At 40.9% G+C, this 14,987-nt stretch overlaps 1 protein-coding gene across 4 annotated transcripts in view; it reads right to left on the reverse strand.

The window, feature by feature from the left end:
• Window positions 1-14,987, reverse strand: part of UNC5C (unc-5 netrin receptor C) — a 349,485-nt gene that overhangs the window by 67,763 nt on the left and 266,735 nt on the right. For all 4 annotated transcript variants that reach the window (XR_012668038.1, XM_075127533.1, XM_048847236.2 and 1 more), the window contains exons 5-7: window positions 5,792-5,972; window positions 2,689-2,856; window positions 540-704 (exon numbers count right to left, since the gene is read on the reverse strand). Coding sequence is in view for 3 of the 4 variants with exons in the window: in XM_075127533.1 (XP_074983634.1) it covers window positions 540-704; window positions 2,689-2,856; window positions 5,792-5,972 (514 nt within the window). In the remaining variant the exon portion in view is untranslated. The remainder of the gene's footprint in view (window positions 1-539; window positions 705-2,688; window positions 2,857-5,791; window positions 5,973-14,987) is intronic.

Here is a 14,987-nt window from a genome sequence, read left to right on the forward strand (position 1 = left end):
ACCTGGCACAACCACTCAGACAGTGGAAGGAACACAAGGTCCCATCCCAAAGAAAAGTGGAGTACAGGCCTGTCACTTGAAAGTGGTGCACTTGGGGGCTGGAAAAGGGTCTCAGAAAAGGTAGGGACCATTACATTGGTCATGGCTCCACCTCCATACAAAACTGGCACAGACTGCTGAGAGGACTAGGCTGCACCATTTGTTCCAGGGAGCTGACAGGGGATTTGCCTCAGACACACAATTCCTCCCTAAGCTTGTTGTAGGTGGTGAGGCTTTGTTCCCAGTTCAGACAATGCCTACATGGCACAATTTTGCAGCACCAACGTGGGTTATTTTGGTCATCTTATGCCATATCACTTAAATGTAGCTTTCTTCCCTATGTTGTTTTGGTGGAGGGTATTTCATTTGGATACTCTCCAGCTTCTGCTTATAGGAGATTTTTATGGCAGGAGAACATTCAAGCTTTAATTTTTTTTTTAATGGCTATATATTTTCCAAACTCCAAAGTCAATACAACACATTAATATACTTCCACTTACTCTGCATACACAGCCCATCTGTGCAGTTCTTGGACTGCAGAACGAGACCCTCACAATCTTTCCCACCGTTCTTCGGTGCTGGCGCTGTGCATTCCCTCCTGCGCCAATGCGTACACTCTGTTCCACAGGTAGACCACTTACTCCATGCTGTCCATCTACCATCCACTGTGACAAAAAAGCGACATGACTTAGGAAGGTCAGAAAGAGAGAGATGCAAATATAGAGAGAAGCACAGAAAATGGTTGCTTTTAAAAGACCTTTGTGAATTTAGCCCTTGTGAAAGGTGCCAGACTGACAGAACTAGGGCCCGAAATCTTTACAGCATAGCTCATAGAAATAAAAGCTTCCCCACTACAGCCCTGCTAATTTGCCTCAAGTTAGCCCTAGAAGGACCAACTGTAAGGGGAATGAGGTAGTTCAGTCTCCAAGGTCTTAGATATACATGTTTGGATTGCCAGCCAGGGTAATACTTAGTGCTAACTATAGTGGTGATTTTTGTGATTTTGACATCTCTTCAGTCCACTTGGGCCACCAAGTGCCCATTAGAAACCTACATCTTTCAGTTAATGCTTGTCTGGGCTGGATCCCAACTGCTTATTGAGATGTTTAAGGCTTTCTATCCCAGTAACAAGCCACTGAGTCACAAAGAACTGACTTCAGGAAAAGAGTCAGTCAGCAGTTGTCTTGTGGAATTTATAGCTTTGGTAGAAGAACTAATTCTGGATTGAAATTTGTCCCCAAGTACTCGTTCCTTCTCTTTTCTCCTCTCCTTTTCGAAATGGAAACAAAAGGAGGTTTCTCCATGGCTAAACTGTCTAAGAAGAAAAAAAGCCCAAAGCCCAGAAATGTATGCGTTTTGGCACTTATATACAACAAAAGATTAAATTTGGCAAGAAATTATTCTGTGTTATGAGATCATCACTTTTCATATTCAGAGACATAACTAAAGCCACCCAAATATTTCATTTGAAAAAGGAGCTACTAGGCATAATCCGCAAAACTGTCAAGAATATGTACTCTGCACATGCAGTTTATTACCTGTGCTACAATTTGTATTTATAAGCTAGTTGGTCATATATTTAAACGGACTGTGAAAATAAAAATCATGGCCAAGATTTTAAAATAACGAGTGCCTGAAGGTAGGCTCCCACATCCACATTTAGGTACCTACATTAATGGACTAAAATGGGATTTTGCCAAATGCTCAATATTAATCTGACCCTGCTCCCACTGAAGTCAATACGATAACTCCCATTGATTTCAATGGGAGAAGAGTTAGGCCAATGCTGGGGCCCAAAAGTGCTGACTTTAATAGCTGGATCTACTAAATATTTGGACTAAAGAGGCTCAGCTAAGCGTCCAGAATTTGAAATGAACTTCCATTTCTCTGAGTTTCACCCATCACTAAGAGCCAGATTTTGATGCCCCTTACCCGTGCTGATTCCAACAGTAGTGCCATTGATTTCAATGCATAGGAAAGTCCAACTCAACACGAGTGAGGGATAGCAGAGTTTGTCCTTCTAAAAGCCACCCAGAGCCCTTAAGCAGTGTTGAATTAAATGATAAAGTGTACATTTCATGTTTCAATTTTCTGGCTTTTGATGCATTTTAAAATTATTTTAATGTGTGAATGCACGGATATTTTTGGCATGAATGTTCTTGTCTTTGTTGACAGGCAGATGCTTAGGTCAAGTTTAACATCCATAATCCAGATGTTTCAAATGCTCTGCTCGTCTTTACAGTGTAAACTGAGAAACTGGTATGCACAGAAACGGATGTTACAAATCTGTTTGGTCAAAATAATGTTCTGTACTTAAATCGAGTTTATTTCCACAGCGTTCAACAGATCAAAAGCTTTAGCTCTTAAGATTTGAAGCTGTAAATGTTACTCAAATCCCCCGAATTACAGGGACTGAGATGATGGTGCAAGCTTTGTGAAATAGTGGGATTTAATCCACTGCGGTTTGATCTACTCTGTGCACAATGTTTTATCTACTTATGTAACACAATTTAGTATTCATTCACTGAAATGCTGGATTTACCAGTAAAATAAAAGGAGTGTTTGTGATTAATAGTTACTTCCTAAAATACTTGATGTTGGAAAAAACTAGATAATCACATCTTGGGCTGTGGGTCTTTCATACTGTACCTGGACACAGAGTGGTGCAAGTTATTTTTTGGACACTTTGGCCCTCACAGAAGGCACCACCATTGAGTGGGGCAGGGTTGGTGCAGGTCCTTGTACGCTTCTGATAGCCTCTTCCACAGCGACCGTTACACACTGACCATTCAGTCCAGGTAGACCAGCCGCCATTGACTGAAAGGTGACAGGTGACAAAGAGCATTCAATAAACACAAATCCCCCTTTTTTAGCCACTGTCTTTGTCAAAGTCCAAGAAATACTATTGAATGAAAAGTCCTTTCAGTTTCCTGTACTACGGCTACTGTGGATTTAAAATGGCCCTCCTCTTCATATAGACCCAATGAGCATTCATATAGCTTCATATAGCAGCAATGAGCATTGATTTATCTTTCTATAATTGCAATCACTGTAAGATCAAACCGTGCATCTTGAACTTTGTAAGACAAAATATATGCATCCTGAAAGCTGCATACTATTCCACAGCAAGATAATACAGAGAGGATAGTGACTGTATGATAACTAGCGTTCAGATGTATCCGTCATCTATGCTCCTCTCTTTTCCGATGTGGTCTATCAGAAATTTAACACGTTACTTTCCTCTCTTCACAGCAATGGTTCACAGAATGCTAAGACAAGGGTATCCCTCGTTCAGCAGCCCCGATGAGAGCCTTGCCGACAGAAGATGAGGAGTCCATATGACAGGTACTCAGCCTGTTGGGCTGCTCAGAATGAACTCACCAGTTATACTGTTCACCCATGATTTTAGGAAGATGGTTACTGTTTACCCTTTCTGTTATGAACCTTGATACGTGACACAAATGGAGAACAAGACGGACAGGGACCATCAGTACTGCTCCATACTGTGTAGCCATACTGACAAGCATTTAAACTGCTCAGTTTTCCTAATCCCTTAATTTTGTAGTATTCCCAGTCACACCACAGGACTAAAATATCCTTGGGAGTGAGATAGGGTGACCAGATGTCCCGATTTTATAGGAACAGTCCCGACATTTGGAGATTTGTCTTATATAGGCGCCTATTACCCCCTACCCCAAGTGCCGATTTTTCACACTTGCTATCTGGTCACCCTAGAGTGAGAACACGGGTGATGGCTGCTCCCCAACGCAGGTCTCCCGATTCTGCCCCCACCTGCATGGCCCACTCTCAGTAAATGTTTCAGCTACAGCTTAAATTATGCTTTTAGAGAGTCTAATTCTGTGTGTTGGAAAAATTTGTGTATGGTGAAATTTGTCCCAGGTCTACACATTAAAGTATTCACCACAATCACAACACAGAATGCTTATGCCGTGTCCCTCCTCTGCCTCACAAATGCAGCTAATCAACTCTATTCAGCTAGTTTGCTATAGAACTGAACTAAAAAGCCCTCATTGTAACTTTAGGGATGCAACTGCTTACAATTAAGCATAACTGCTACCCTGGCTATGAAGTGAATGCTCAGGGTAATCATAGGGATTTTTTTTTTTCACTTGTCTGTCCTGTAATTAAATTGATTGTAATAAACAACAGGACAATCAGCTGATGTATCATTAGAGCAGCTTCTGTCCTTATGGATACATTCTGCCTCAAATATACCAAGATGAGATAACTGGCTCTATGGATGAGGGGAAAGCAGTGGATGTGTTGTTCCTTGACTTTAGCAAAGCTTTTGACATGGTCTCCCACAGTATTCTTGCCAGCAAGTTCAAGAAGCGTGGGCTGGATGAATGGACTATAAGGTGGATAGAAAGTTGGCTAGATTGTCGGGCTCAACGGGTAGTGATCAATGGCTCCATGTCTAGTTGGCAGCCGGTATCAAGTGGAGTGCACCAAGGGTCGGTCCTCGGGCCGGTTTTGTTCAATATCTTCATAAATGATCTGGAGGATGGTGTGGATTGCACCCTCAGCAAGTTTGCAAATGACACTAAACTGGGAGGAGAGGTAGATACGCTGGAGGGTAGGAATAGGATACAGAGGGCCCTAGACAAATTGGAGGACTGGGCCAAAAGAAATCTGATGAGGTTCAACAAGGATAAGTGCAGAGTCCTGCACTTAGGACGGAAGAACCCCATTCACCGCTACAGACTAGGGACCGAAAGGCGCGGCAGCAGTTCTGCAGAAAAGGACCTAGGGGTTACAGTGGACGAGAAGCTGGATATGAATCAGCAGCGTGCCCTTGTTGCCAAGAAGGCCAATGGCATTTTGGGATGTATAAGTAGGGGCATAGCGAGCAGATCAAGGGACGTGATCGTCCCCCTCTATTCGACATTGGTGAGGCCTCATCTGGAGTACTGTGTCCAGTTTTGGGCCCCACACTATGAGAAGGAGGTGGAAAAATTGGAAAACATCCAGCGGAGGGCAACAAAAATGATTAGGGGACTGGAACACATGACTTATGAGGAGAGGCTGAGGGAACTGGGATTGTTTAGTCTGCGGAAGAGAAGAACGAGGGGGTATTTGATAGCTGCTTTCAACTACCTGAAAGGGGGTTCCAAAGAGGATGGATCTAGACTGTTCTCAGTGGTAGCAGATGACAGAACGAGGAGTAATGGTCTCAAGTTGCAGTGGGGGAGGTTTAGATTGGATATTAGGAAAACCTTTTTCCCTAGGAGGGTGGTGAAACACTGGAATGCGTTACCTGGGGAGGTGGTGAAATCTCCTTCCTCAGATATTTTTAAGGTCAGGCTTGACAAAGCCCTGGCCGGGATGATTTAATTGGGCATTGGTCCAGCTTTGAGCAGGGGGTTGGACTAGATGACCTCCTGAGGTCCCTTCCAACCCTGATATTCTATGATTCTAAGAGCAATAACTTTACAGGAGGCAGACCTAGCTTTCAGCTTAGGCTATTTTATGGGGGCAGAGGGGAACGTGGATGTAGAGTAAGGCAATGAGGAGACAGGGCCATCACACTTCATCTGGATAAGGGCCACATTGGCAGCCTGGCCATGCTAATTAAGATAGTGCATTACAATTGGGAACTTGTAGTTTCCACTGACCTCACTTCTGAATCTGCACCAAAGATGGTGGCAGCTGCATCACAGAACTACCCAGACCACTTCTGCCCTAGAGGCTGCACTTTGATCAATGTGCAGAAGGACAGTGCCTCACTTACCATAGACAATTACAGTGGCAGTAGTGCTTTTCCTCTTGGCGACGATGTTTTTGGCGACACAGGTGTAATTAGCTGTGTCAGAAAGACGTGCCTGCTTGATGATCAGGTTGTGATCGATGGTGATGTAAAAATTCCGATCTTCAACGGGATCAATCACCTCTTCATTTTTCAACCACTCCACCTAAAAGTTTACCAGAGACACAGTAAGGTTATCAGTCATCACCATGCCAATCCGCAGAGGCTTTAACCTCTAGATGTGTGCAATATTCGATTACTTTGCTCCTGCCAGAAACTGCTGTAAACCAAAGTACACTGTGAAGGACTCATCTGCTGAATGTTGCCTATTCTGCCAATATCAGATTGCACTGAAATGAGAAGGTAGCCATCATGGAGTACAGCGTTCATTTCTTCCCCCATCTCATAGCTTCTTCTGCCATCAAAATGTTCAATGCTTTTTTTTTCAAAGGCTGCCCCTGTTGTATATAACCAAATAGTTAATGCAGAATTTCAATATCTGATGGACAGTGTGAGGGACATAGATGTTGACTTTTCTTTAAAACCTTGTCTAAAATTGGGGATGTAAGGGAAAATATCTCCCACTGGTGCACTAGCGAGCACCCTAATGTATTTATTTGTTTAGCTAAACCCTTTTCTCTGTCTTATCTGTTTAGATTGTAAGCTTTTGGGGGCAGGGGTAGTCTTGTCTGTGCCTGAAGAGTGTCTAGCACAATGGGGCTTGGAGCTCAGTTGTGGTTCATGGGTGAAACTGTAATAAGAACATAAGAACGGCCATACTGAGTCACACCAAAGGTCCATCCAGCCCAGTATCTGGTCTACCGACAGTGGCCAATGCCAGGTTCATCCCCCAGAGGGAATGAACCTAACAGGTAATGATCTAGTGATCTCTCTCCTGCCATCTATCTTCACCCTCTGACAAACAGAGGCTAGGGACACCATTCCTTACCCATCCCGGCTAATAGCCATTAATGGACTTAACCTTAATGAATTTATCCAGTTCTCTTTTAAACCCCGTTATAGTCCTAGCCTTCACAACCTCCTCAGGCAAGGAGTTCCACAAGTTGACTGTGCGCTGAGTGAAGCAGAACTTTCTTTTATTTGTTTTAAAACTGCTACCCATTAATTTCATTTGGTGGCCCCTAGTTCTTATATTATGGGAACAAGTAAATAACTTTTCCTTATTCACTTTCTCCACACCACTCATGATTTTATATATCTGTATCATATCCCCCCTTAGTCTCCTCTTTTCCAAGCTAAAAAAAATAAAAATAATGATAATCAAACACCCCAAATGTGAGGAAATTTATCTATTTTCTCTTTATAGTGATCAGAAGAGGGACAGTTACCAGGGGACTGAGGAATACTGAAGAATAGAAAATTGCTTATTTTTCTCCTTCTTTATGTAAAGTATATTTTCAAAAAATATTTCTGTGTTAACAACATATGATTTCATTGGTTACACAGAAAAATATTTGTAAATGTGATTTTTATCCAGACAACATTCCTTTTACTGCTAAAGAAACACTCCATTATCCTACAGCTGACGGCTGTGAGCCACTCTAGCATAAACTGGCTGAACATTCAGTGGCTTGTTTTCATTTGAACTAAGAGTGCTTTAGAGGAAGGGACGGGGGCCCTGGATGGATCAAAGCAGTGCCTTCACATCACTAGATCACTTCAGCTTGTGCCCAGAATTTAATTAAAGGAAGAAAAACAAAAACAAAAATCAACCCATTGGAACTAAAAGGTGCTAACTGCCAAGACAGGCCTGATTTGTACTGACAGACCACTACTTTTCCAAAGGTATTTGAACAACTGCCCAACCATCAACAAGACTGGAAACCAACAAAGAGCCCTCCTCCATATGACAGCCATACAGACCACTGTGACCAGTGGTGAGAGTTATTAGGGCCCCTCCTAGTTTTAGTCACATGGGGCTCAATTCATTCCTGCGTAGAGCTGGTCAAATACCGCAAAACAGAGTGTTTGTGCATATGTTTGAATTCTGATTGCCTGTTCAGCTTGACCACCTTCATTCACTTTTCTATTCAATGAGTGCAAATATCTGCACAAGAAGGTTTTTGGCTTCACTAATGTTAGAGGTATCTTTGGGTTTTTTGTGCGAATACCCAGATTCAGCTGAACATGCCTATTCAGATGCAAACAACCATATATGCTGTTCATCAATTGTTATTCTCGATATTAGAAAGCTTTAGCCATCTAGTCATAGACAAAGGCAATACCATGTGATTTATGTGGCCAATCACCACAAACAGCATGTGGTGAAAGTGGACCAGTCACCAACAAGCCATAAGCTATTTTCATTCATTTAAACTGTCTAACAGTCACTAGTAGCAAATATACGTGTGTAAATATCGACAATTTCGTTTGCAAATCTTTTGCAAATAGAAGAGAGGGATAAATTCTAGGTTCAATCTGTGGAACCAAGACTGGGGCAAAGTCTGAATGGAGTGAGGCTCACCGATAGAAAAACCAGGGGATAACACAAATGACAAAGTGGGAGGGTGTATTAGAGTGACCAGATGTCCCGATTTTATAGGGACACTCCTGATTTTTGGGTTTTTTTCTTATGTAGGCTCCTATTACCCTCCACCCCCATCCCGATTTTTCACACTTGCTGTCTGGTCACCCTAGGGTGTACGGCGAGTGGGTCCAACAGGAAACCTGATTAAGCTAATCTCCAAGGTGCCTCTGCCAGCAGGCCTCTTCTACAATCCCAGGCAGAATTTAAAGCTGGTTGAACCCTTTGGGGAGGGCAGGAGTATCCACCCTCTTTTCAGGTTATGAACCCAGTAGTGCAGAGGGATGGTAAAACCTTTGGAATGGGATATAAAACCCCCCCCATAAATTTCGGTTTAGTCGGAAGATATGTGTAGAGTCTAACATATACTAAAACTCTCACTATTCAGTGTGTGTGATGGGAGGGGCAGGCCAACCTGCCTTCCCATGGATATTCCACACCATCAAATAGGAGAGCAGAGAAAGTCGGGAGAAACTTAATGGAGAGCTGCTGTAATTCTTATGCTCCTGTGCAAATATGCCACTGCACCTGCAGGCCCCTGACTAAGGCCTCTAACTATGAATAATTTGATTGTATCTACCTGAAATGACTGAGAGAGAGAGAGAGAGAGAGACAGTGCACTCCTCCTCAACCTCCAGATTTCTTGGTGAAAAGTTGCTTTAAATATATTGTTATTTATATAAACACTTCCAGCAAATAGGTTCAGATCACAACTCACTTTAGAGTTGCATGTTTTCCACTGCCTTGTTTTATTCTGGTTGAATAAAAATAAAGTGATTAAATATGTACATGGGTGTGTCCACACACTCGGATAATATATGTCATTGTTTAGTATTTAGAGTTTTATACATTTTATTATTCAAAAAATGTAATTTAATTAATAAAGTTCACCTGATCTATTCCCATTTAGCAATTTTTCGTTTTTCCATACATAAGACACACTTCTTCCGCCAGTCAGACCATGTCATATTGTCATTCACTGACTTCTTCTTGCCTCCACATAAGGTTCAAAACTTCCAAGGCTCTCTAACTGCTGTCTCTCTTACAACTCCATCTTCACTTTTGCTACATCTTCTCTCCTTTTTACATTCCTCACCTGTCCTCTAACTGCATCCGATGAAGTGAGCTGTAGCTCAAGAAAGCTTAAGCTTAAATAAATTGGTTAGTCTCTAAGGTGCCACAAGTCCTCCTTTTCTTTTTGCGGATACAGACTAACACGGCTGCTACTCTGAAACCTGCTCTCTTTTCTGTTTTTCCACTTTCCCATTTAAACCTCCTTTTACACCAACCTATACTCTTGAAATAGCCTCACACTCCCTCTTTCAAAAGCCTTCTTCAAAGCTAGTTCTTTTGCAAATCTTCCGTGCTTATCTCTGCACCAACAATGGCACCTTGACTGTTTGGCAAGGAATCCAGACCATTCTTCACAATCTAATTTGTACTTTGTAAAAAAATCGTCTGGGTTAGAGTTGGTTGAAAATTTTCTGTCTAAATCTTCTTTTCAATTAAAAGTGAAAACTGTATGGAACTTTTCCCTATTGGTTGTAATTTTTCATTTTCAGTGAAATATATTGAATTTTTTTCAGTGGGGGAATAAAACACTATCACTTTTTAAATCCCCTATCCTTTTTTTTCCTTTTTCGAATGTCTGTGTAAAAAGTGAGAGTTATTTCCCCCCCACCAAACCTAAATAAAAATGTTGTATGTATAAATAAATAAAATCAATGGTCATGGAAAATTTCAAACAAAATGAAATTTTTTCATTGCTTTTAAACAATGTTATGAAATATACTTAGTTTTTTCAGCCTGTTCCAGTCTGAATATTACATCATAAGCTGTTTGGGGCTGAGACCAAAATCACTGGATCCTCTTATACAGTGCCCTTTAATTAAATAATTGTAATTTCACTATCAATAGGGAAGTTAAATGGCCCACAAGTCTTCAAGATGGAAAATGGATATAGCAATGGCCTTAGAAAAGTGTGTGTGTGTGTGTATATATATATATATTCTATTTTGCTTGAAACTTTCCCTTAAATTATTATAATTGTCCTAGTCCCATATATTACACAGTACAAGCAGGGGTATTGTAATGTCATCGCAGTAAGTATGAAGAATCTTAGCTCCCCAGCTGCAATGGTGCAGAGTAACAGACTTTGGGTATGTTCTTTCAATCAAAAGACGAATCAACTCCATAGAGACCCTTCTCAATCTATCTCAAGTCAATATTTTAGAAAACAGCACACTGTTTTGTAAGTAACAGTTTTATTAACAAGAGCTAGTGATACCCAACCCAATTGCAAGGCTGTTAGTTTGAATGTGTTCGATTGCCTTCTCTTCATTTGTTTCCAAAGGAAGACCCAGTAATGCAAACAAAGACCCTATCCTGCAGTGGGGTTGATTTAAAGTGCCAATCTTCCAGAGCATTTAAAAAAACTGGTGGTGCAAAAAGTGCTGGAGAAATGGGAGAGGGAGAGAGAGAGAGAGAGAGAGAGAGTGCGCGCGTGCGTACGCACAACAGTTTGGAAACCATTCTGTCACAAAAGCATTCACGTTTTATTTTCCATGGAAGATCTAAGCTTTTCTCAATAATCTGCATTTCCTTGGCAAGAAGCCTGAAATTGTTCCTTCCCCTCCCCCCCCCGTTTCTTTCTTGGTGTTCAGCCAAATTGAGTCCTCACAGGAATCAAGTATAATCAAGACGGACAGCTTCCCATTCAGTCAGTGGCAATGTTTGTTCCCTGCATCACCCACAGGTCAAGGCTGCATACATCTAGATTGAGAAACAAGCCCAAAGCTCACTTCTCTGCACTCCTCCTTTTAGACATCAGCTTACTCTCTGTATCCCACACAGACAAGTGTGGTCTTTCTGCTTTTTTAAAACGTATTTCTGTGATACCAATACAGGACTACAAAGCTGAGATTCTACAAAATGCTACCTATGTTAAAAAAATGAATCACTTATTGCTCCTCTTTCTGTGGTCTGCATACTGAGGACCTGCTTGTGCTCTGACTGAAGTCAATGGCAAAATTCCCATTGATTTCTGTGGGAACAGAACTGGGCCAAAATGATGGCCTAGATTCATTACAGAATAGTTTTGGTTTTCATGTACAGATCAATTTGCCTGGTCATGAAAGCATCCCTCCCACAATACCAAAAGTGTGATTAATTACATAAATAAACGTAGGGGAGTCTTACAGCTGCTCGCAAAACTGTACATATCTTTATTCAGTCTCGACCTCTGATGAGACAATTCTGATTCGACTAAATCAGAGCAGTCAGAGATAAATCCCCTTTCGTTGCTGCAAAACATAAGATCATATGAGACTAGGACTGCTATACCAGAACAAACCAAAGGTCTCTCTGTCTGGTTCTGTACACAGCCTCTGGCTCTTCCCCAAATCCCTCAAAGGAAAAAACCCTCTTCACATAATGCCCCAGCAAAATTTACTCCAAGTATAACACGTAATGTGCAAAGCAGAAAGGATTTCTTAGTCTCTGTTACACTCAGTCAAAGTCTGAAAAATATAGTTTACCAAAAGCCTCAGCTGTCATGTCCCTGTTGCAGCATCACTGCTGATTAACTTGTTTGTGTCTAAACACAGTGTCCTTTCTAATCTTCGTGCCTTATTCATTATGGGAAGCTACAATCCACTATTTGTGACATCAACATTACATCAATGGGCGTGAAGTATCATGTCACCAACACCAGATTATCATCATCACTGAAGGAAATGATCAGAGGATGGCTGGTTAGACAGGAGGTATACGTTATGTTTACACACACATTTTAGTAATCAGCAACAAGTAATGTGAAAGCCAAAAAGCACATGATTCCAATAATAATAAGCACATCTTGTGTTTTCTTGTTCAACACCACGTACAAATGTTAACTAATTAAAAACTTCTTATAACATCTAAATAAGGTTTTGGTTACCACACATTTTTACTTACTAATGGCCTAATGTTTCCAGAGTTGCTGAGCAGCTGCCACTGGCTCCTGTGTTCAGCACCTCTAAAAATCAGGTGTGTGTGCGTGTGTGTCATCATCAGTGGTAAACAGACTTTATGAGAACACAGCTTATGTTCTCTTGTAAGCAGTAATTGAGCAACTGCCAAATATGCGAGGTAAGAGAATAGAGCAGAGTTGAGACAGTATAATTTATAGGTGACAGCAATTATTCATACTGTTATTATACAGGTTTTATCGATTATTTGATTTGTAAATCATATCATTCCATCCATCTTTCCTCAAGGCATTAGGTTGTTAACCTAATATATGCAGAAAGTCATCCAAATTTCTCTAATTTTATTCTCCTGAACCAGATTTCTAAAGTGAGTATTTGTTTTGCAACTCTGCTGATGAAGTACATTTATTGGCAGAAGTCACAAGGACTCTAAATAGGTTTCTGTCTTAAAAATTCAGTAAATTAGAGAATGTCTCTAGCACTATTAATAATAAACATTTGAGTATTTTTATATATAAATAAAATTAGGCCACTAGTAACTAAATATGTGTGTGAACCAAAACCTCATATAAAAATAACATAAACATGTGTGTAAGTATCACTGAAATCAATCAATCAATCAATCAATCAATCAATCAATCAATCAGTGAAATAAGTTTGACTTCAATTTTCTGTCATCAAACCAGAAATCCTTCAATTTGGGACATAACCATCATGAACAGTATAAGTTTTCCCATGTGGAGAGAATATCAATGGAAAATGTCAGTGATATAACACTCAATATTCTTCCACATTAGCCTTTCCTTACAAAGGAAAGGAAACTGTGAAATCCACGACAATTCACTCTGAGTTTGTAAGCTCCTTGGGGCAAATACTGTCATTTACTGTATGTTTGTACAGTGCGTAGTACAACAAGAACCTGGCCTGTCTGAGGCCTCTAGGTGCTAAAGTAAGATAAAATGTTAGATAATAATAAGAAATGCTGAAAGAAGTGCTGTGGTACAAAGAACATGTAAAGGTCTCCTGATTTTGACTATGACTCCTTATGTTCTTTGGATTTAATTTTCAGACCAGTGAGCACCATGACTGCCACCAACTCTATTTTATCTGTGTGCACTGTGTTGCTTCCAAACCTGTCATGACACCATGCTGTCACAGTGACTGGCTGAGGAAACACACAATCCGAAGCAACGCACCTTGCAGCTTATTCTTTCTCATTCTACTCCCTGGTGAGAGACAGATGCGTTGTCTCTAATTATTCACTGATTGGTATCGGGAGATATATTAACATAATTGGCACATTTGTTCTAATTAACAGAGGGAATCTGCCACATGCCACCCAACATGATATGTGAGACCATCAGCAAGAAAAACCCACAATAATCACGATGGCTATATCTCGGTGGTCGAATCAGGATGTTTTGAGCAGCGGACTAAAATAATGCAACACATATGGAAATGAGAGCATATGAAGTAGCACAAGATTTCAGTGCAGACTACAAGAGGAGAGAGTACATTTATCAAACGTGATTATATAAATGGGAAAAGCTATTACAGGAGCCAATTACTGATACAAACTCAGCCATGCCAAGCTACTAGCATGATCGAGAGGCTGAAACCCCTTGGTAAGCTTTTTTGACTGGTTTAGAAACTGCTGGAGGTGGAAGCTTCACGACAGAAGATAAGAGATGGAAAAGGCACATACGGTCATCTAGACTAGATCCTCTGCCCTTGCCAATGCAGGATTGTTCCTCACAATTCTCTCTCTTGTGATTGTGGCAGCTGAAACAGCATTTTATTTTATTTTTTAAGTCTGCATTGGGTCGGATCCTGTCAGGTGCTCAGCCCCCCACAAACGTCACTGAAGACATTAGCCCCAATCTTGATGTCATTAATTTAGTTCTTACTTAAGCAAAACTCATTGATTTCCAGGAACAAAATTCAAGGACTGCAAGATTTGGCCTCTTGACTTCAACGAGAGATTTGCTTGACTAAAAACAGAATCAGACCCAGAGGATTTGGCACCACTGGATTGCTGGCTGCTCAGCACCTAACAGGAACTACCGAACATTTTCCAACCTACTGCCTGAACCGTGCAATTTCTTGCTAGTATCTGGGCTCCCTTATTATGCAGTCATAGAGACAGAATAAAATGATATTGCTCTCCTGAACAGTATCTCTACTGAACTTGCATTTCTTCCAACGCTCATATTTTAATCACAGCTCTACGCACCCTTACCAGAACCTTTGGTCTGGGAAAGTAGGGTACGCATGAGTTACTACTACAGTCAGACCATAGAGAGACTTAGCTTGTACCATAAAGACATTAATCACAACTGTAGGTCTGCTGATTAAAATAAAAAATATATATACACTGGTGAAATAAACTACCAGTCTGTACCAAGCATGAGACATCCAAGTGAGAAACTCAGACCCTCAGAGATTTCTGAGGAGTCACTGAGCTAACAAGTATTCTAGTTATCTTGAGAGTTCAATGCCTCTTTGAAGACTACTGATATTTAATGTTTGGATTTGGTTTCAAATCCATGCTTTCATCCTACCAACTGCCCACTAACTAGGATGCTGTTCTTTGTGTGCTAGTGACAGGAAATGGATTTCTACACTTTTTTTTTTTAAAGGTGGTCTCCAAAGAGGCTGAAATTACAAC

This window comes from Caretta caretta, chromosome 4, assembly GCF_965140235.1.
Source record: "Caretta caretta isolate rCarCar2 chromosome 4, rCarCar1.hap1, whole genome shotgun sequence".
Lineage (NCBI taxonomy): Eukaryota > Metazoa > Chordata > Testudines > Cheloniidae > Caretta > Caretta caretta.